We start from the raw sequence: 22,590 nt of genomic DNA, 5'->3' as shown, positions 1-22,590 counted from the left end.
TGTCAAGGAGAACCTTTACCTTTACCTTTATGCCCAGCCCAGGGTATCAAATAATCTTAGACTACAAAGGTAGCTGCAAACGAAATAGCAGAAAATGTGTCATAACAACAAAAAAGGGTCACCTTTTCTGTTCAAAAGAATATACTGCTGCTGTGGAAAATTAGCAAGGATGAATTTTCCTAGCCCATATTGACTCATTAGTATTTCTAAATCATACCAGACCAGTGGCCCATCTAGCTCAGTGGTTTGCTGGAGGACAGCAAACTTACATTTTTGGACTATAGCTGTCAGGAGCCCAGTGACCATGCTGGCTGAGGGATCCAGGGAATTGCATTCCAAAAAGAACAGTTCTGCTCTGCACCGGTTGGCAGATGTTCTCCAGAATTTCAGACAAGATTCATTTCTTGTATGATCCAGAGGCACTGACAACTTGATATGCGGCCATCTACATGGAAAATCTGCCATGGGCTTTGTCTTCAGTACTCTTTAAACACTGATCTTCCTTGATTTTGTTGCAGAGTTTTGAATTTTGTTCCAATTCAACTAGCTGAACTGCAGAACGGCAGGGATTAGCAGAGCAGAATAGCTTCAAGTTACCAAGAATAGTCCACCCCTTTTTCTCATTAACTGACACTAAGAGGCTCAATAACTCACTATGAGACATTAGTAGGGGAAAGAATAATAGGTTTCATTACTTGCATTTGAACAGATCAAACAGCAAATTGACACACATGACTGCTTCCACCAACAGACTTCAACAGACACTGCGCAGGATGGGAAGCACTGAGCAGAGAGATAGAGCTCTCTTTGAATTCAGAGGCAGGAGGGAACAATTGGTTAGTGCTGGATAGATTAACAGTCATCTCAGACCAGCAAGGCCCCTCTCAGCCACAACATCTTCAGGCAGCATGTGCAGTTGTCAATACTCCAACGGATTTCATATGTAGAATTGCTCTGAGATCGCAATGGAAATTTGTATGCAGATGAAACTGGCCTTTTTTTCCATGACACAGAAAATATGGTGATCTGGAAATAGTTTGGCTACCACTTGGGAGACAGGTGCCCTGGCACTTGAATTTAAATGTCTTTGATCAGCCTTTAGTGTGCAGTCCCCTCCATCTCTGGCATTACATCACAGGCTTAAATTTCACACCATATCTTGTTGGCACATTTTGAAGATCAGATGAGATATTTTCAAGTCTTTTATTAGAAATCCATATTTGATGTTTCTTGCACATATGGCTGGTCTACCGGCAACTATGCAGCCAAACAATATGAACCTTAAAAAAAAAAAGGGAGACCCTTATTCTCTTTTGTTTTTTCTCCCACCCGCTTCTCCTTCTTCCCTTTAATTAGCTGCATAATTAACTTGCTATATAGAAAATAAGTATGTTTACATTTAGGTAAGAAAAGAAAAATCCATAGTCCTCATTCTACCTACACCACACCAAAGTCCCATACTGCTGTGCTTTTGGTGCCATCATGTGGTCATGTTGATTTTGTCTGATACAAAGGGAGAAAGTTACTTTTTTTATATAAAACTACTGCTCTTTCAGTACCCTAACCAGCATGACCAACATTTTGGAACTTATAACAAATAAAGAACAAACCCTGACTTGAAGTATAACAGAATAAGATGAACTCTCTGACTGCAAGGTTTCAAACCCTCCTTAAAAACTGGTCAGGTAGATAATCATTTGCATTGTGTCAGAGACCAATTGAGAGCAATCCTAAGTCAAGCTGAGGAGAACAGATGAAAAAGGGAACAGGGTTTGTGTACAATTAATGATTGCTTAGAAGAGGGAATTTAAATGGGCATGTTTTTCATTAAAGGCTGCATTTCCAGAAATCTCTTCATCCAAGCAACCATGAACCCTGCCCTCTTTTTCACATGGTTACCCTTGTCAAAGCTGATGCCCCAAAGGAGTTGTACGTGGCAAGGAATATGCATTTTCAGAAATCAAGGCTCTGCATAATGTTAACCTGAGGAATCCCTTCAATGCTACAAGCACACCAAATTCAGGGGGAGCTGGGAGTGATTCATAAAGGCTAGGAATGCACAAGAGGAATATAGGTCAAGAGATTTTTATCTTGGCAGAGCTTCCCACCCTCAATATATTGTGGAGAACTATGCTTGAGGATCTATCCTCTGAGGAGTTTACATGGTTGGCTATATGGGAAACTTCTTCTGTAAGTAGTTTAAGCTGCAAAATATTTCTTTTGAAAGCCTATTTTTGTACTGGGCAGGAAGAGGGGATGCAATTTGCACCCTGTTTCCACATGGTGTAATCTAAAACTACTGTTGGGGAAGCATCAAGGGGAAAAGGCTTATCCAGTTAAGTTAGAAAATGAATTATTATTGTTTTCTTCTTTATAAATTCATTCAACTACAGTGGTGCCTTGACTTACAAACGTCCCTACTTATGACCATTTCAAGTTACGACCAGCTCCGGCTGCAAAATTTTGCTTCTACTTGCGACCAGAGCTTCCACTTATAAACAGAAAAAGGCAGGGGAAAAAGGTGGGAAATTCAAATTTCTAATTGTAGGTGGCGACATCCAAGGTGGCGACAAGGCTGCTTCTTTGTAGCTCTTTCGCCCTAGCAGTTAGAGAGTGTGCGTCGTCGTTGGAGGCTTGGGAGTGCCTCCTTCTGCTTCTGACAGCGTGTGCGTGTGTTTGCAGGGAGGCTTCAGGCTGCCTGGTAAGGTAAGGTGCTGTTTTCTGCTTTTAAAAACTGTTCTGGGTATTTTTGTAGTGTGGTTTTGAGCTGGGGGGGTTATGTTTCTGTGCTGTGATAGGTCTTGGGGGTTTGTTTGTTTTTAGGTCCCCCCCATTTCCAATGGGTCTGGGGGATTATTATTTTTTTTTTGCTTTTTGGAGTGTATTTTCCCATTTCCGATGGGTCTTGGGGGTTTTGTTTGTTTTTGTTCCCCCCCATTTCTGATGGGTCTTGGGGGTTTGGTTGCTTTTGGGGGGTTCCCCATTTCCAATGGGTCTTGGGGTTTTTTTTTTGTTTTTTTGTGTTCCCTCCATTTCCAATGGGTCTTGGGGGGGTCTGGTTGCTTTTTGGGGTTTTTCCCCATTTCCGATGGATCCTGCATGCTTCCATTGCTTTTTCCTTTGTTTTCTTTACATTTCCAACCGGCCCCCTTTGTTCTCTGTGCATTTCCTATCTGCTCCATTCGTTTTCTGTGCATTTCCAATGGGTCTTGCATGCTTGATTGCTTCTCCCCCCTTCGGCCGGAAGGGATTAATCGCATTTCCAATGAGTCTTGCAGTGATTTTTTTGGTGATTTTTTTCTTTGGCCGGAATGGATTAATTGCATTTCAATGCATTCCTATGGGAAAAGGTGCTTCGACTTATGACCATTTTGAGTTACGTCCATCTTCTGGAACGGATTATGGTCGTAAGTGGAGGCACCACTGTACAGTAATCCTTATTTTCTCCAATTGATAACCCCTTCTTCCCCTTAAGGAAAAGCACTCAATATGGCTGACAATGTTCAGATCAAACACAGCAAATACAAACAGACTAACATCACAAGTAAAACCATGTCAAGAAAACAAACAGCAAGGCCAGTATATTTTGCTGCCTGAGGCAAAGGACAAGATGGTGCTGCCTTCACTCCAAGTGCAAAAACTGACCAAATAGGGAACTGAATGGTTGTTGTGGGTTTTTTGGGCTCTTAGGCTGTGTTCTGAAGGTTGTTCTTCCTAACGTTTCACCGTTAGAGGACTGGAGTAGTCAAAGTAAAATTTTGAGGCCAGAGCTGGTCGCAACTTGAAGTGCTCGCATGTCGGGACGTTCGTAAGTCGAGGCGCCACTGTACAGTAATTAAAAACTTCCTACTTTGACCAAACTACTTTGTAATCTCTTTCCTCATGTAAGAGCCATGGGAATCATGGGACAGAAGGATTGTCTTTTATTTCTGAACATTGCCACTGTAGATGACATTATTATTTGGGATCTTTTGGGGAGTTCAAGACTTCCTCCTCCTGCCTCGCGGTTCCCACAAGATGAAAGGGATTGTATGGGAGTTGGAAAAGCTGCAGGATGGAATTGGAGATCTTTTTGCTACCAAAAATCACCCCTGCATGACATAATCTGCAGGTGCAAGTTATGCAACAGATTTTCAGCCATTATCTTGAAAAATATCTGCTCCTGGCAGAAACAAAAACAATTAGAACAGATGAGTTCATATGGATCAGCAAAACTGGGCCTGTAGTTTTATTTTCTTTGTGGCATATCTATGGAGACTGCCAAAATGACTACAAGAACTTGCATTTCAAAACTGATGATTATAAAACTGCTGAAAATCTTACAATTGGACAATAGGATACTTCCAGACCAGGCATTCATTCATTCATTCATTCATTCATTTATTTATTTATTTATTTATTTATTTATTTATTTATTTATTTATTTATTTATTTATTTATTTATCACTCCACTCCAATGAACATTTAAAAGAAAATGTAAATGATATGATCATTAACTCCTTAGTTTTCTATGTTTCCTCACAACTACTTCTAGTTTTTTTATTACAAACTCCCACGAAAAACACCCCTGTCCAATTGCAGAACATAGGATAGCTGCAAAATATCTGTAAAAGGAGAGGAAACCTCTTCCTAGAAATGCACTTTTTTTAAAAAAAAAATGACATTAAAAATAATACACACATACATAGTTGAAACTCCTAATAGTAAGCAATAATATCTGATAGCTGGATGCATAGCTCTGTGGTTAAGGTATCTGGCTTTGGAGCCAGAGGTTGGAAGTTTGATTTTCCATTTGCCTCCTGCAAAGGAGAGCCCGCCTAAGTGAACCTGGGCAAGTCACAGAGTCCCAGGATGTCCTCAGATGGAAATGCTGAACCACTTCTGTGTAGTCTCTAGCTGGAAAACCCTAATAAAGAGTCACCGGTAAGTCAGAATAGAATTGACGGTGCATGATTATTATTTATTATTAACATCTGATAAAACACTGGCTACCAAACTGGGGTTCCCAGATTTCATCGGGATTCAGCCCCTGAAATCCCTGGCCATGTTGTCAGGGATGTGTGGGAACTGAAATTTAGTAACAGCTGGAGATCCACATCTGGCAGGCCCTATCAGCAAGAGCTTTTCCTTACTCATATCCTGGCATTTTGAAATCCAATTTTTTTAATATACTAAATGTAACAGAAGCTCTAGCAGTAATGAATTCCAGAATGATCCAATTCCTTTTAAAGAGCTCTTACGCACTCATAAAATGTGCATTAAACAATCATTTTCTCCATGACTTTTCCTTCATTCTCTCTTCATAATATTCTATAAGCATTTGACTTAACATGTCTTTTGGTGCTTCTGTTTTCCTAGCTAGGTCTAAAAGGCCACGCATGAACCTCTTAGCGCCCAGAAAAGCACTTTTTTGAAAGATGGCTCCCAGAATCCCCAACCAGGATAGCCGCAGGAATTTTGGGAGCCATGTGATTTTAAAAAATTAATTCTTCTAAGTTCCTCTATCTATGTCATTGAGTTTTTCCAGAATCCTGTCCGCTTTAGTTCTTCTTTTTTTAAAATCCTGCTCCTGCAGTTTGGGGAACACTCCTCTGTGAGAATCAGCAGGGCAGGGAGGACAATAAGAGGTTGAATGGAATGGTTTTCTCCATATGCTCACTGGATCTTGGTACCTGCATATTAGCCATCATGGTTAAATTATTTTGCTTCCCACTGAAGCAGTACTGAGATGCTAGGCAACAGATCCTGGCACATCAATTTGTTCCCCGTTCACTGATTGCTAGTAGAAAATGGTCTTCTTCTAAGATACAATTAATTGCTGTTGTTAGAAAAGTCAGGATGATGTCTCCTGCCTTGCTTGCCAGAAACTATTATACGCTTGGTTTGAATTATGTAACAGCTTTCATATAAGTTCCCAGCATCAGCTATGTTATTTTCAGAATTCAATTAGGATGCTTTTCCTCAGAGCACATGTTATTCCTTATTCGTTTTTTAAAAACTTAACTATTTGCACTTTTATTTGGGAATACTTTTTGTAATCTCACTGGCCTTTTTGCATCTTCAGAGTGGGGGTACATGGGCATTAAAGTAAATGAGATTATTGTAGATTGTTTCTATGTTGACTCCAAAACATCTTGAATGTTTTATTGAAAGGCAGTGGCTAAATTCTGGGGGTTAATTAATAATTAAATGTGTAAATATTGAAGCAGAACCTTTGAAATATAAACGCATGCAGTCAGGGAAGAAAAACAGGAAGCAATACTTCCATTGCTACCTGTGATGGGCAATCAATTTGGGGCATCATGTGCATGCCTAAATTGATACAGTATAGCTGAAGGGAAGATGGTAGAGCAATTTCATAGCTTTTGATAGACATTTACTGAGATTTTCAGAATAAACAAAGGCAAGGTATAAAATACATAAGAGTATAATTTGGATCCAGAGGATAACGTTGGACCTTCTGCTCATAGGAAGATTCCTTCTGAGAGCTGGAGGGCACAGTTAGGACCACCCTTATTTCCAAAGGTTTGTGTTGAAATAAGCAGTGTATTTCACCATATTATTTTAAGAATTATATCCAAAATGAGATTAAAAATAAGAACTCTGTTTACATCAGCAAAGAAAAAGTCAGCACATGACTCAAATTGAAACATACCCAATTGTGAAGCTGTGAAATTGGCCGATTTGTTTTCCATCCTAGTTAATACATTTTCAAAAACTCTGCTAAATTTACATTATAGATGTGGCAACTACTCATGAAATATCTAATTCTCGGTAACTATCCATGTCTTGTCATTATGACATGCTACAAAGACACACCCTCCTGTGTCAGTTAGGTATCTCATCTTCCTATAAAAATGAGACTCTATTTTGTTTTCCCTTTTATCTGTTTTTCACTCATCTTTACTGCCAAATTCTGTGCATCATTATTTCCTTCTTGATAAATTCCACACAGGAGAGACAATTCTATGCAGGAAAGTGTATATAACAATCGTTGTGCAGCTTGGCATTTCCTACATATTTCAGGTGAATCTGTACAATAAAAGATGCTATTCTGTACATGAATAGTAAAAATCCCTCACAGCTTGGCATTCTCCTCAGACAAATTATTATGAAACTTCCAAGAAATTCAGCTAGATTTCTCAGAAAAAAGATCTCAGGCAGAGAAATTTCAGTGCAAAGACAAGAGGAGTGTTTCTCTTGTTTTCTCCTCAAGAGCAATATTTGCATCTCTAAGTCACAAACTGAACTTTAGGCAACCACTTTTAAGTAGGAGCCAAGATTAAGCCTAAGATGCCCAACAGCTATGATTTTCACAACTGTTATGGTTGCATTTTTATCCACTTTTCACCCACTATTTGAAAGAAGCACATCTCTTCCATTCTAGCCTCACAAAAAAAATTGAGAGGTAGGTTAGGTTGAGAGACATAGGAATGTCCATTGAACTTCATGGCTGAATGAGGATTTGAACTTGGGTCCCCCTCGCCCTGGTCTAACAATCTACATCACCGTTTCTCTGGGAGACAAGGGTCTTACATAATATTGTGCACTGACCTGGCACCTTCTTTCCTATTGTTTGAAACTGTGATATCAGTCTAGTTCATTCTTCTAATCAACATGTGATTTCATTTCTCCATCATCAGCTATTGCTTTTTCATTTTTTATTTTGGATTCCTTGTTGTCATTCTTCTCATACTACCTTGCTCTAAGCTGCCACAGCTGTTGAACAACCTAAATCCTTCTTTAACTGTACTGAATTTTTCCTTCTCGTTCTCTCAGTATTGCCATTCGATATTCAGGCAATGAGAGGAAAATGCTTGTTCTTCAGTTGTACAGGTTCAGCAACTCATATAGAATATGACAAGTCTGGATAAAATTATCTTTGTAGGTAATCCCATAGAAGACTCCTTGGAAAAAACCTTGATGTTAGGAAAGTGCGACGGCAAGAGGAGAAGGGGACGACCAAGGATGAGATGGCTGGACAGTGTCTGCGAAGCAACCAACATGAATTTGACACAATTCCAGGAGGCAGTGGAAGACAGGAGGGCCTGGCGTGCTCTGGTCCATGGGGTCACAAAGAGTCGGACACGACTAAACGACGACGAATCCCATAGGTAATCACTTCCAGCACTGAAAACAAACTCATTTAAAACTTTGCTGCTATGCTTCTTGTGGCTTTTGAAAGCCATAGTCCCTTCACAACTTTTTTGAAAAATGGAAATGTAGGCATCATGCCCTATTATAAATAATATATTTCTAAAAACCTATAACTTTTGAAATATATCATTTAAGCAATTCTGGAAGATGAACAAGGTTATTGTTATATCTAGGAAACATTTTTCTGTTATCTCTGAGAGACATTTTACCATTTGGCTTCACTGGATATATTACAAAATAAACAAGTATATTTGGACTAAAAACTGGCAATGCTGTCTGGGGAATTCTGGGAGCTGTAATCAAAAAACACAAATCTGTACACCTCTATTACTAAACAACAGTGACAGTACCAAATATAGCCAAGTCCGGTGACACCAACTGATTAAACTAAATAATGGCATCTGGCCTAGATGCCTTGTGATTGGGTTCAGTACTCTCTTTGGGCAACTCCTTGTTTTCGGCGGGAAATAAAACTGGATACGTTTTTATAACTTTCAAACTGTCACTTTTATTATCTTTACTCTCCTCCAGCACATTATTCATAGGTTCGAAAACTCTCAATTCTGGCAACAGGCCATAACTAGAAGAACCAACACTTTCCCCGTATTTCCAAGGACTCAGTGGGGGGTTCACCCATGCTATTCCTGGTACATCGGTCTTCAGGGAAGAGTACTCCTTAGGGCACAAATCGTCCCACAACATGAGTGCCTCACCCAGCCCATCTCACCCAGCTTGTCATAGAAACAGTTATGGACTATCTCTGTCTCTCTCTGCAGCTCTAACTCACACGGTGCCACAATCACGGTCCACTCCTGGGTCGGGAATTGTGCCGGTGTTCCTCGCTTCAGGTTCGGCTCAGGCAACAGTCCTCCCACCTTTAGGCTGGGGAAATCTCTCAGTAGTCCTTGTGTCTTAACATATTCAACTTCCCTCTTTCTTGCCTCCTCTCTCCTTCTCTCATGCTCCTCCAAAACTCAACTGAACCAACGTACCCCATCCTCACTTATATCCTCCTCCCACACTGTCACCTCTTGCTCTGCCCTCCTTCCCTTTGCGTCCTCCTCCATCAGACAGATCTCCACTTTTCCCGCCTTTCCCTCTAATTCAGTTTCCTGAGCCTCCTTCATAACTGTCATTTCTTTAGTAACCATCTTTTCTGCATTTTCATTCTCCTCTCCTCCTTCTACCACCTCTATAACCACGGATGGCTCACTCTTACACTCTCCTCTTTCACATGCTTTTAAAAGGGAATTGGACAGATTTCTGGAGGAAAAGTCCATCACAGATTACAAGCCATGATGGGGATGTATTATCTCCAGGCTTAAAAAGGAAGGTACTTCAAAATGCCAGATGCAGGGAGGGGTATCAGGAGACAGGTATCTAGTTGACTTGTGTGCTCCCAGAGGCAGTGGGGCCACTGTGAGATCAGGAAGCTGGACTAGGTGGGCCAATGGCCTGATCCACCAGGGCTCTTCTTATGTTCTTATGACAACATCTTTAACGAAAACATGGTCATTCACAAGGATGGCTTGCAGACTAAGCATACTCAGTAGTGTCATGCCTCCCAAATTTCAGGGGCCACCCCTCTTTGCTTTAGTCATGAGTCACTTATGCTCACTCACTTTGCTGTACAGGAAGAACAGTTGGGTTGTGCAGTTAGAATTTACTTTCATGTATTTAACTCAGGTGTGGGTCACTTCTGATTCTTCAGATGCTGGCAGAGTGCATCTCCTGTTATTGTTGGCTAGGGTCAATTGGAATTGTAGTCCATAGGATAGCAACAAGTTACCCACCTCAATTTTAGCTTAATTGAAAAGACATTTTAGGGCTTTGATTCCAAGAACAATATATAAGCCCAGTACATAAGACCTCCTGCTTAGTCAAAAAGGCATTACTTGAAAGCATATATCAAGGATTTGGGTAGGCTGCCACCAATATCTAAGACACAAATAAAGACTTAATAATGTGTTAACAGCCAATACTTTTGAGTAGGGCATAAACAAACAACAATAGACCATGTAAAAATTATCTGCTTTCGGGAAAAGCAGATGACCTACATGTACTTCTTTGATGTTGTGAATAACACAGCTTTTAGGTAATCATTTTCACATTAGACATGCTAACTCAAAAACAACAGAAGTAATTAATTTTCCATCCCATTGAGTCATTCATGGTCAAATTTGTTGAGGATTTATTATTTTTTTACAATTACAGTGAAAAATTAAAGAGGTGAGTACACTTTGTCCTGCCGTATTTAATCATCTGTTGGATTTATTATATGGACTGTACAGAGTTCCAAAAATTTGCACTTTAGAAATGGAAGCATTTTAAAGTTCTGATCTCAGTGGTTAAAAGGACCTTGTTTGTTGCAGGAATTAGTCAAGAGTCTTATATCAGGGTGGAGGGGCACTGTGATCTTCAGAGGTTGTTGGACTGCCATCTCCATCAGCTCTAGCTAGGATCATGGGAGTGACAATCTACCAACATTTGGAGAGCCACAGTTGCCCACCCTGATCCAAGATTTTTGATAGCACATGAGTCTTCACTCGATTAGAAAAAATCCTTAAGAGATTTTGCAGTAGTGCAACAAGCTGGAGAGCAGGCAAGAAAAGGTAAGAGAAGCCACAGGCGAAGAACGATGGGCAGTTTGTCCCTCTTCCTCTGATAAATAGGAAAAGAAAGGGAGAATAGCAGAGACCACAAATGGCCGCACTTGCTAGGAGGCCACTTTGGAAGAAAAGGAGAGTTGTGCTCTTTCAACAACTCAAGTAATACTACTTAATATTACTTAACAACCAGAGCCACAGAGTTTTAACAAGTGATGCTATACAAATGCCAGCAGCTCATATTGTCTAAGCATGCGACAAGCGAACAAGAAGTAAACATGCACTGGTTCAACCACTCTACTGTAACATAGAGTGAAGTACAAAGCTGGAGTTAATATAACCTGAAGTTGAATTATTTTCTTCCACCTTGCTCCTCCCTGTGATGGTTTTGTTGGCGAGACATGTTCAAAGAGCAGCGACATTGCCATTCGCATCTCAACTATGCAGATGAAATAAATTCAGGAGCATAGTTGCCCAATGTAGGGTGGGCATCTTTCCAGTATATAAAAATTTATGTCACTCTGTTATAGACCATTATTTACATCACATGAGCCTTATTTAGGCATTTCAGCTTGAAAGTGGAGAGGGCTCTAGTGGTGTTGGGGACATAGAGATTCATGTTAAGTCCCCTGCCCCATATCAACCATGCACAAGAGTGTGAGGGGTTGGAGATGTGCTTGTTCAATATGCTTATATACACCTCCTCAAGGCTTTCATCCACAAAGGTATGGCTGACAAAAGGTGGGGGGCGGGGACACTGGGTGTGAGATTTATGTGTGCCCTCATCCCTGCCATGGTCAGAGTCCTCTCGCCTTCAAGCTGTAATATCTGAATGGGACTTCTGTTACAGCTTAATTTTGTGACTCAGACTCTAAAATTTCATTTGGACAACAGGTTTGTTGACTAATATATTGATCTAGTGGAAGAAGGGGACCCAACATGGGAATTCAACATGTTGAGCAAATCTAAAAGCAAACAGCACAAACATATCAGTTGCGCAAATCAGGACCACAAAGAGGAATGCATGGGAGAATCTAGGCATAGTGGGCTTATATGTTTTTCCATACATTGATTGTAATACTAAATATTAGCAAAGCACAATGTCGCATTTGTCCCACCAAAGCCAAAAGAATTAGTGAGAGCAATACGCCGTTTTTCACTTCTCCATTCTTGGGGTGTAAGTGGAACATAGTTGAGATCAAATGGTGGCTCAGTCTGATCCAGATTGAGAGTAGGTGGTAAAATTCCATGGAAACAAGCCAAAACAGTAAAAGCTGCCTCAAGAGCTCCTGCAGCTCCCAACAGATGACCTGTTGCTCCTTTGGTTGAGGAAACAGCAAGAGAATAGGCATGGTCTTTAAATAATCCTTTTATCGCTTGATTTTCTGCAGCATCTCCTAGAGGAGTGGAGGTGGCATGAGCATTGATGTATGTTATATCTTCTGAAGAAATTCCAGCATCTTTTATTGCTGCAGCCATACATCTAAGGAAGAAAAGAAAGAAACTAAAGTTATCTTTCCTTACAAAGCCTACTTAGGTCTCTCCTTTGTGAATGAAAGACAATACAGCCAGAACATGAGAATCATACATACATTCTATATACTGAATACAGGTTCACAAGATGCAAATTAATTAGAACCAACTCCTTGGGTTACATCTTTAAAACAGGGATAAATGCATTTGTCTTGCATGTTAGTCATGTTAATTGAATCTTTGAAAGAATCTATTGCTAAGCTGATGTTAAGGTGGAAAATTCAGTCCTAATGAGCTGAAGACATTAATTATCTCAAATGTTCTGCTATGTTACTTGCAGTCTTCAAACTGAAGAGATATTTAAACACACACTACCTCTCTCCAGAGGAGCCATGTCTTTTTGAAACTAGCCAAGCTTATCTAATAACTACAGGTAAACATGATCCTTTTCATACAGATAAATGAACATCATCACTAAAAAGGGTAAGAAAGACTTGTTTAACTTTTTCCATTTGTATTATTAATCATTTCTGTAACATTTCAGATTTAAACTGCTCTTTAATTCTAATCTCACTGATTCTGTTTTTATTCTTCAATAAGTCTCTAAAACAATGAGAGATAATGATTTGCCCATAATTATCTCAGAAAACTAGGTGATCATTTAAGCTGGAATTTTTGCATCCAAGACAAATGGTAAATCAGCTAGGCCATTGTGATGATTATCAACATGAAGATAATTAATGTTTCATTTCCAACATCTCTTGGTTGACGGGATTTGAATTTAACATATCTTCAGCTGGTTTCAGTTCAGCTGGCCTTTAATTTAGCTGGAGAGACTAACTAGTCAGAATTGCATCCTATTGAATGAAAAACAATCTAGAACCAAAGGGAGGAACAAAAATAAATAGCTTTCATTGATTTCAACACTTTGTTGAATAAAAGGTCTCAATCTGCTGCCTCTGTTATAAAGGTACTGGTGCCAGGATATATTCTACAACCAGGGCACCATGAACAAAGCAGCCTTCACCTCTGTCATCCTCCTCCTAATCTCTGGAGGTGGGCGCACTTGAAGGTGCAGCAGTGACAATAGACCTTACATTGCTCCAAACAGTGGCATGTCATAAGATATGGAGTAAACTGGTTTCCGGATTCAGATGCAGATTGTACAACACAAGACTAATTCAAAGATGTGGAGACTACAGTGTGTTTGGAATAGGCAGACGCCTCATGCACACTTGCATTACAGCCTGTTGGATGCCACCATTGCCTTTATGACTGGCAGTACCCTCACAACTACTGTGCTGGCGAAGAGCTGCCAGCTGAAGAGGTAGGCTGAGGGAGAAGTTAAATGCTGCCAATCCAGACTTCCTCCAATTCAGGGACACAGCAACTATGGTCAACACAAAGCTAAGCCAAGATCAGGCTAAATCTTTTCCAACATCCCTAGAATGGAAGGGGATTGAGTTCAACACAGCTTCACTTGGCTTAGTGTGGGCTCAGCTGGCCTCAGTGGCTTTGATTACTTAGGATTGTGTCCTTATATATTAATCACAACAACCTCATTGCTGTTATTTTTATTAACATCACCATGATCATTCTTGCAGTTATTATGATTACACTTATCATAATGATTTATGCCACATCTTTCCTTGTAAAAGTTAAGATCTGATGGCAGTTTATGTAACAATACATAGCTAAAATTAGAGATCTTAAATACTTAAAATTAAAAAAACTAAGTTCTGTTTAAGAAAAGCAAGTAGCAGTAAAATTAAATATTTGCTTACTCCCCAGAAGTAAGGTGCTTGATAGACAAGACAAGAATGTGGAGACAGCCAAATTCCATAACAAGCATGCTAAATTAGGGAATTATCATAACATTAAATATATGTTATCACTATACTACATAATTATTTACATGTTCATTGATTTTTTTTACCTGAAGGCACCATCTCCATCTGGATTAGGGGCTGTAATGTGGCTAGCATCTCCTGAGAGTCCGTAGCCTAAAATTTCCGCATATAGTTTTGCTCCTCTCTGTACGGCATGCTCATATTCTTCTAAAAGCAAAACTGCAGCACCTTCTCCCATGACAAATCCTTCTCTCAAAGAATGGAATGGCCGGCAAGCCAGTTTGGGGCTTGAGTTGAAGCTAGTACACAAAGCCCGAGCTCTAGCAAACCCAGCTAGAGATAATGGGCTAATGCAAGCCTCTGTTCCTCCAGCCAGCATTACGTCAGCATCACCATATGCTATAAAGCGAAAGGCGTCTCCAACAGCATGCGCTCCTGTGGTACAAGCAGTCGATACAGCATGGTTGGGTCCTTTTAGTTGGTACTTGATACTAATGTGGCCTGCTGCCATATTGATCAAGATCTTCGGAACAAAGAACGGGCTGACTTTCTTGTAACCCTTCGTTTTGAACATGAAGGCAGCATCAGAAATTTCTTCCAAGGGAACCATTCCCATTCCTATTGCCACACCAGTCCTTAAACAATCCAGATCAGATTGTGGATACCAGCCAGCGTCTCTTAAGGTGAGGTCAGCAGCAGCTATGGCCATGACGGTGGCAAAAGACATAGCCTTGCTTTCCGATTTTGACACATACGTGTCTTCATGGAACTGGCCTTCCCCAGCTCCCTTTGGCACACAAGCAGCCACTTTACAAGGAATAGACAAATATTCCTCCTCTTCAAGAGCAACAACCCCACAATTTCCTTGAAGAAGGCTATTCCACACCCACTGGGCTCCAACGCCAAGAGGGGACACTAAACCGATACCTGTGACAACTACCCTTCTTCGATTGCATGGAACTGCACTAGTGCTCATACATTTTTTAATGATCCTCAAACAGTGATGCATTTGGGAACTGTGGTGATGGAGGCATGCCATCCTTAACACATCTCTGGAGCAATGGAAAAGCATGAATGCAGTAATCTGAAAAACAGAGCATTATTATTAAACTTCCACCTATGCACCTGTTATAATCTAATTTTACAAGAACAAATTGATGCCTAAGACACCTAGATAAAATGCACACAAAACATTAGCCTGTGTAGAATTTATGTTAAAAGGTTCTTTCTGTACTGTACAAAATGGGCTGTGCTTGGCTTGTCTTGGATCGATTTAAATTGCATTGTGACAGAATCCCTGTTCTATGTGGGATCATTATCTGTAACATATATCTGAGATGCCCTATTAAGACAGGGTTCAAATATGAGGTTTAAAAATGCTAGAATTCACTTTTAAGGTGTTCATGGGACTTGAATGTGAAACGATTCCTCCCTGGCTAACCAGAAGTCATCATGCCAGTGAAGCTGAGAACAATGCCACCAAGAAGCCAGATTGCATTAAGAACCTGGGCTCCTGGCAGGGTTATTCAAGGTGAAATGGTTACAGTTGAGATACCAGACTAGGATGCATCCAACCTCTTCAAGGCAGCTACTGAGCAGCAGTGGTTCTTGAAGGTGACGCTGGTGGTGAAGGCAATGACAGTGATAAGCTAACTTTGGTTAATAACAAGCAGAAGGTGACAATGGTAAACCCCTGCTGAACTTTCCTTACTGTGAAAACTCTATGATGAGACTCCAAAATGAAACAAGATATAGTGCTGGAAGATGAGACTCCCACATCAGAAAGCACTCAATCAGTTACTGGGGAAGAACAAAAGATAATTACGAATAATGCTGTCACTAATGACACAACTGGATTAAAGTAGAAAGGATGTCTAGTGGCTGACCTGCACAGAAGTTAAAGGAAAGTCTGATGTTGCACAACACATGTAATTGAAATATACAGCATGAAAAGAATAAATCAAGGTAAATTGGAAACTGTAAAGCAATGGAACATGAACACTGCAGTGCTTGATGTCAGTGAACTAAAATGGGATGGAATGAAATCTTTTCAGACAACAAAGTATTTTGGGTTTGTCATTTCCACAGTATAGCACTTTGTAGTTGTCTGACTGAAAATATCCCATTTCAGCTCACTTTAGTTTACTAAAATGGAGTGCCTCTAAATACTGAGGCAAGATGTAGCACAGATATTTTTCATATGGAACCAAGAATCTTCTGTTTCTAGAAGACTTTAGGTTCTATATGAAAAACATTATTGTACAGAATTGACAAGTGTTAAAATTGTCTGGAATTATTGAAAGAATAAAGACATATACCCAGTTGAATTTGCAAATGCTTGTTACTGATTACCCGGTTTCATTCTGGGATTAATCCTTTACTGGGATAATGTCAGCTATGATGAATCACAGAATCTGTTCTCTTTGCCTGGGAGGTTTATCTTTATCAGGTTCTGACACAGGCAATAGAAGGCCAGAGTGCAAGATAAGACCAAATAATATCAATCAGACTTTTTAGTAAATCTATCCATATAACCATCATTCAAGTCTATGTTTCAACTACCAATGCTGAAGAAGATGAAATAGAAAGTTTTTATGGAAGCACTCAGGAGGAAATTGTTCACACACCAAAAAATGACATGCTTATAATCATAGGTGACTGGAACACAAAGATAGGGAACAAAGCAGAATCAATTGCTGTTGGAAAATTTGGTCTAGGAGACAGAAATGAAGCAGCAGAATGACTGAATGAGTTCTGCAAAGCCAACAATCTGTTTATGGCAAATATATTTATTTTTATCCCATCTTCCTTCGTAAAAAAGACTCATGTTTTAAGCAACCAAACAGATGGCTGTGTACATGGACATTACCAGATGGTCAATACAGAAATCAAATAGACTACATAACTGGAAGGAGGATATGATGAAGCTTTATTCTCTTAGTCAAAACAAGACCAGGAACAGCTTGCACTGCTAATTCAACATTAGAGTAAAGCTGAAAAAGATTAAAAGAATCATAGTCCAATTCTGAAGGAAAAACTTATGATGTAAAAAAATAAATACATTTCCCTCTATTTCAATTTAAAATGTCCAAAATATTTTGGCCTCAATTTTATGGCCTTCTTTGGTGCATGGATTTTTTGTCTGCATTAGGTATTTATTTGACACAGCTCCACAAAATCTGGTGATGTCCACATGTATAACCGTCTGGTTCAGAAGAGTAATCTATGCTTTATAGATTAAATAAAGCCTTTGACTGTATGGATCATGAGAAACTATGGGTTGTTCTAAAAGAAATGGGTGTGCCTGAGCATTTGATTGTTCTGATGAGTAACTTGTACTGTGGACAAGAAGCTACCGTTAGGACAGAATATGGATAGGCAGAATGGTTTCCTATAGGCAAAGATGCAAGAGAAAGGTGCATTTTATCGCCTTATCTGTTCAATCTGTACAAAGAACGTATCATACAAAAAGCCAGACTAGATTCAGATGAAGGAGTGAAAATTGGCAGAAGAAACATCAATAATTTAAGATATGCAGATGACACTATCTCACTGGCAGAAAGCAGCAAAAACTTTGAAATGCTTTTTCAGTGAAAGTGAAAGGAGCAAGTGCCAAAGCAGGACTGCAGCTGAGCATTAAGAAGGCAAAAAAAATTATAACTACAGAAGAATCAGACAACTTTAATGACGATGATGAAGAAATTGAAATACTGTAGTTAGAGGTTTTGTATACCTTGGGTCAATCATCAATCCAAATGGAGACTGCAGCCAAGAAATCGGCAATGAAGGAATTAGAAAAGATCATCAAGTGTAAGGATGTGTCACTGAGGCCCATGGTCATCCACGCTCTTGTATCTCCAGTCACCGTGTGTGGGTGTGAAAGATGGACAGGAAAGAAAGCTGACAAGGAAGAATAGGAATAGGAATATGGTGCTAGAGGATAGCTTTGCAGATACCCTGGACTGCCAGAAAGCTGACCAAGTGGATCCTAGAGCAAATCAAGTTGAAATTGAGGCTGTCCTACTCTGCAAATTACAATAATGCTGGGAAAGATGGAAAGTATCAGGAAAAGAGAAAAAGTAAATAGGGGATGGATTGGCTTGCTAAAGGAAGACACAGGGCTGAGTTTACAAGAGCTTACTTAGCAGGGCAGTTTAAAACGGGATTTTGGAGACTGCTCATTCATAGGGTTGCCAGAAGTCATAGGCAACTTGACAGCCATGTAACAATTATGACTGCTACAGTTTTGTGGTGAGATGTACTTGATACCTGCCACAATGGGAACCATTTTTAAAACAATTTTACTGTAAGGAATTACTCTCATTTTTTGTGTGTGTTAAGAAAAAAGATAAATGAACACTAAGCAATATATGGGTTCTTCCCCCCCTCCCCTCATCCTCAAAGAGTTGTTTCCAGAGCGGCCAGTCATCGCCAAGCTGAAAAGAATAATTGTGTTCTCTATCTTCAGGTCAATTCCTACCCATGACTCTCCTAGTAAGGATTTCTGAAGTATGTGACATATTTTAAGAGTGGTTTTACCCAAATTACCACCACCACCATCCTATGGCCAAGCGGGCATTTGAACTTAGATCTCCTGGGTCTCAGGGGGGCATTTTGATTCACTATTTTGCTGTGGGTCTCAAAAAAAAAAAAAAAAAAAAAACCCGAACAGAGGGGGAATAGATGGAATAAGCTGTCGCTCCAAGGGGGACTCGAATGCTCAAGGTCTAGGAAGCCTATTTATTTATTTATTTATTTATTTATTTATTTATTTATTTATTTATTTATTTATTCATTCTATTTGTACCCCGCCTATCTGGTAAATACAACCACTGCGGATAATAAATAAAATAAATAAATATTAAGACAAGCGAGCCCGTTTTTCACAACGGCGCATGCTCCATCTCCGCAAAGAAAAATATCTGCCCTCCCTATGACGAGTACGCGGCGCCATCCTTTTCTCAGCCACCAGAGAATTTTCCGAGAGGGCGGGGGAATTCCTCCCGCTGGGCCTCTCGGAGCCCGTGGCTGAGTCAGCTTTACCCAGAATTGAGTGCGGGCGGGCGCCCGGTGAAGTAGAAGTTTCTTGCTTCCTGGCAAGCAAGGACAACCCGGTGGGTAAACGCCACCGCAGAAGGATGGCGGCTGCGGTGGGTCAGTCCGCCCCGGCGCACTCTCGAGCAGTCAGCGAGCTCTGCCAGAATTCCCGGGAAACATTTTTAGAGGCCTCCCGCTTGCTGCTTACCTATGCGGATAATATTATCAGGTGAGAGAGACGGACGGGCCCAGAAAACAACGGTAGGGAGGGGTGGAGCCGTTTTGCGTCTGTCTCGGCGCTGAGGCAGTTGGGACTTGGTTCGCCTTTGGCAGATAAAAGCTTACTGTTCACAGCGGCGAGAGTTATTTGCGGTGCCGCGGGCGGGCAGGTGCTGCGTTTTGGAATGGCTAGATTTCGTTACCTTCGGTTGTCGAGGGCACCGCGGAATAAGGGCGCTGCCTGTCGTGTGGTTGGACAGATGCAATCAGATCTTCCCCCTTAAGCCAGTTCCTTAAACAGCAGACCACATTTCTGTAGTATGGTGTATCGCAAGTTTCTTGCACTGCATATACCGCTGCTGTGAGTTTAATCGTTGTACTCATTTTTTTTCCCGTGTCAGCCCTGTAAGAAGCTGTTCTGCAGCTGCTCAATAGGTTGCGAGGGACACGTGTTTTTGTTTTTATCGTTGCCCTTTTGTAAGGTCATTCCATCTACAGCATGCCCAGCAGACTTTAATTTGAGATGAGATCTGCTCACCAGGATTGACAGTTCTGATCACCGCCATGTGCTGCAAATGGCAGTGGTCGGAGTGATGATGAAGATGAGACCCTCTGAGCATCCGTGGACTTCCACCTTCTTCCTTACCAAGTGACAGTATTGCCTTCGATCTTTTAGGCCAGAGGCTGATATCTCCTGATTGGGTTAGAGTTGTAGTGCCATGTATTTAAGAGATTGCACACCTATGCTTTGTTGTTGTTTAGTCATTAAGTTGTATCTGACTTTGTGACCACGGACCAGAGCATGCCAAGCCCTCCTGTTTTCAACTGCCTCCCGGAGTTGGGTCAAATTCATGTTGGTAGCTTTGATGGCACCGTCCAGCCATCTCGTCTTCTGTCGTCCCCTTCTCCTCTTGCCTTCACACTTTCCCAACATCAAGGTCTTTTCCAAGGAGTCTTCTCTTCTCATGAGATGGCCAAAGTATTGGAACTTCAGCTTCAGGATCTGTCCTTCCAGTGAGTGCTCAGGGTTTATTTCCTTTAGGTTTACTCTCTTTGCAGTCCAGGGGACTCTCAAGAGTCTCCTCCAGCCCCACAACTCAAAAGCATCAGTTCTTCAGCTGTCAGCCTTGATAGTCCAGCTCACACCTCCATACATCACTACAGGAAAAACCATAGCTTTGACTGTGCGGACCTTTGTTGGCAAGGTGATGTCTCTGCTTTTTAAGATGCTGTCGAGGTTTGTCATTGCTTTCCTCCCAAGAAGCAGACGTCTTTTAATTTCATGGCTGCTGTCACCATCTGCAGTGATAATGGAGCCCGAGAAAGTAAAATCTGTCACTGCTTCCATATCTTCCCCTTCTATTTGCCATGAGGTGATGGGGCCAGTGTCCATGATACAGTGGACCCTCGACTTACAGACGGCTCCACTTACAGACTTTTCGAGTCTGGCCGCAAAATTTAGGTTCGACTTGCAGCCGGAGAATCGACCTGCAGACCGGAAAAAAACCAAAATGGAACAAAAACAGTTGGTTACAGATTAATCGGTTTTCAATGCACTGTAGGTCAATGGAGCCTCGACCTACAGACTTTTTGACCTGCAGCCACCATTGCAATACGGATTAATTCCATAAATTGAGGGTCCACTGTAGAGACCAAATTGCTTACATGCGCTGGATTATGGAGAAAGCCAGAGAATTCCAGAAAAACATCTACTTCTGCTTCATTGACTACGTAAAAGCATTTGACTGTGTCGACCACAACAAACTATGGCAAGTCCTTAAAGAAATGGGAGTGCTTGACCACCTTATCTATCTCCTGAGAAACCTATATGTGGGACAGGAAGCAAGAGTTAGAATTGGATGTGGAACAACTGATTGGTTCAAAATTGGGAAAGGAGTACGACAAGGCTGTATATTGTCCCCCAGCTTATTTAACTTATATGCAGGATACATCATGCGGAAGGCTGGACTGGATGAATGCCAAGCCGTAATTAAGATTATTGGAAAAAATATCAACAACCTCAGATATGCAGGATACCACTCTGATGGCAGAAAGTGAGGAGAAGTTAAAGAACCTCTTAATGAGGGTGAAAGAGGAGAGTGCCAAAAATGGTCTGAAGCTCAACATAAAAAACCCTAATACAGTGGACCCTCTACTTACGGAATTAATCCGTATTGCAACGGTGGCTGCAGGTCGAAAAGTCTGTAAGTCGAAGCTCCATTGACCTACAATGCATTGAAAACTGATTAATCCTTAACCAGCCGTTTTTGTTCCGTTTTTGTTCTATTTTTTTCCTGGTCTGATTCTCTGGCTGCAAGTCGAACCTAAATTTTGCAGCCAGAGAAGTCTATAACTCGAAAAGTCTGTAATTCGAGCCGTCTGTAAGTCGAGGGTCCACTGTAGGTTATATTGCAATAAAGCTTGTCACAGATCCCATTGTCTAGCTGTTGTTCCAAAACCCCTAGAATACCTGGCGCTGAGACATATCAAACAGCACAGCTGACATGTTCCCAAAGACCAAAGGGAAGGGTAGTGGAGTTATACCCTGAAACCAGCTAATAGGTAGCCAGCACTTTTATTACAGAAAGATCCAGTTGAGCCAATGGCAATTTGTTGTTGTTTAGTCGTTTAGTCGTGTCCAACTCTTCGTGACCCCATGGACCAGAGCACGCCAGGCCCTCCTGTCTTCCACTGCCTCCCGGAGCTGGGTCAAATTCATGTTGGTTGCTTCGATGACGCTGTCCAACCATCTCATCCTCTGTTGTCCCCTTCTCCTCTTGCCCTCACACTTTCCTAACATCAGGGTCTTTTCCAGGGAGTCTTCTCTTCTCATGAAATGGCCAAAGTATTGGAGCCTCAGCTTCAGGATCTGCCCTTGCAGGGAGCACCCAGGGTTGATTTCCTTCAAAATGGATAGGTTTGTTCTCCTTGCAGTCCAGGGGACTCTCAAGAGTCTCCTCCAGCACCACAATTCAAAAGCATCAATTCTTCGGCGGTCAGCCTTCCTTATGGTCCAGCTTTCACTTCCGTACATCACTACAGGAAAAACCATAGCTTGACTATTCGGACTTTTGTTGGCAAGGTGATGTCTCTGCTTTTTAAGATGCTGTCGAGGTTTGTCATTGCTTTCCTCCCAAGAATCAGGTGTCTTAATTTCGTGGCTGCTGTCCCCATCTGCAGGGATCATGGAGCCCAAGAAAGTAAAATCTGTCACTGTCTCCATATCCTCCCCTTCTATTTGCCAGGAC

General features: G+C 41.0%; 2 protein-coding genes across 2 annotated transcripts in view; one reads left to right on the top strand and one right to left on the bottom strand.

Annotated features, from left to right (window-relative positions):
* Positions 1–10,324: 10,324 nt before the first annotated feature.
* OXSM (3-oxoacyl-ACP synthase, mitochondrial) lies at positions 10,325–20,595 on the bottom strand. The gene is made up of 3 exons (XM_020807760.3): positions 19,332–20,595; positions 14,173–15,170; positions 10,325–12,246 (listed from the first exon to the last, which is right to left on the bottom strand). The coding sequence occupies exons 2-3, from the start codon at positions 15,156–15,158 to the stop codon at positions 11,844–11,846; spliced, it is 1,389 nt and encodes a 462-aa protein (XP_020663419.3). The 5' UTR covers positions 15,159–15,170; positions 19,332–20,595; the 3' UTR covers positions 10,325–11,843.
* The window catches only part of NGLY1 (N-glycanase 1), a 40,908-nt gene continuing 37,324 nt past the window's right edge, over positions 19,007–22,590 (top strand). The window contains exon 1 of the mRNA XM_073003421.2: positions 19,007–19,352. Coding sequence (XP_072859522.2) covers positions 19,225–19,352 — 128 coding nt within the window. The 5' untranslated portion in view covers positions 19,007–19,224. The remainder of the gene's footprint in view (positions 19,353–22,590) is intronic.

The sequence above is a fragment of the Pogona vitticeps genome, chromosome 6, assembly GCF_051106095.1.
Source record: "Pogona vitticeps strain Pit_001003342236 chromosome 6, PviZW2.1, whole genome shotgun sequence".
In the NCBI taxonomy this organism is placed as follows: domain Eukaryota; kingdom Metazoa; phylum Chordata; class Lepidosauria; order Squamata; family Agamidae; genus Pogona; species Pogona vitticeps.
The sequence above is the reverse complement of the archived record's forward strand: the minus strand, read 5'-3'. Positions and strand labels throughout refer to the sequence as shown.

Bases quoted from the DNA above. Each gene is read 5' to 3' on its own strand.
- OXSM (XM_020807760.3), bottom strand. From the start codon at position 15,158: ATGCTTTTCCATTGCTCCAGAGATGTGTTAAGGATGGCATGCCTCCAT. The intron at 12,247-14,172 runs GTAAAAAAAATC...TTTCTTCCTTAG, and splicing joins GATGGAGATGGTGCCTTCAG to ATGTATGGCTGCAGCAATAA.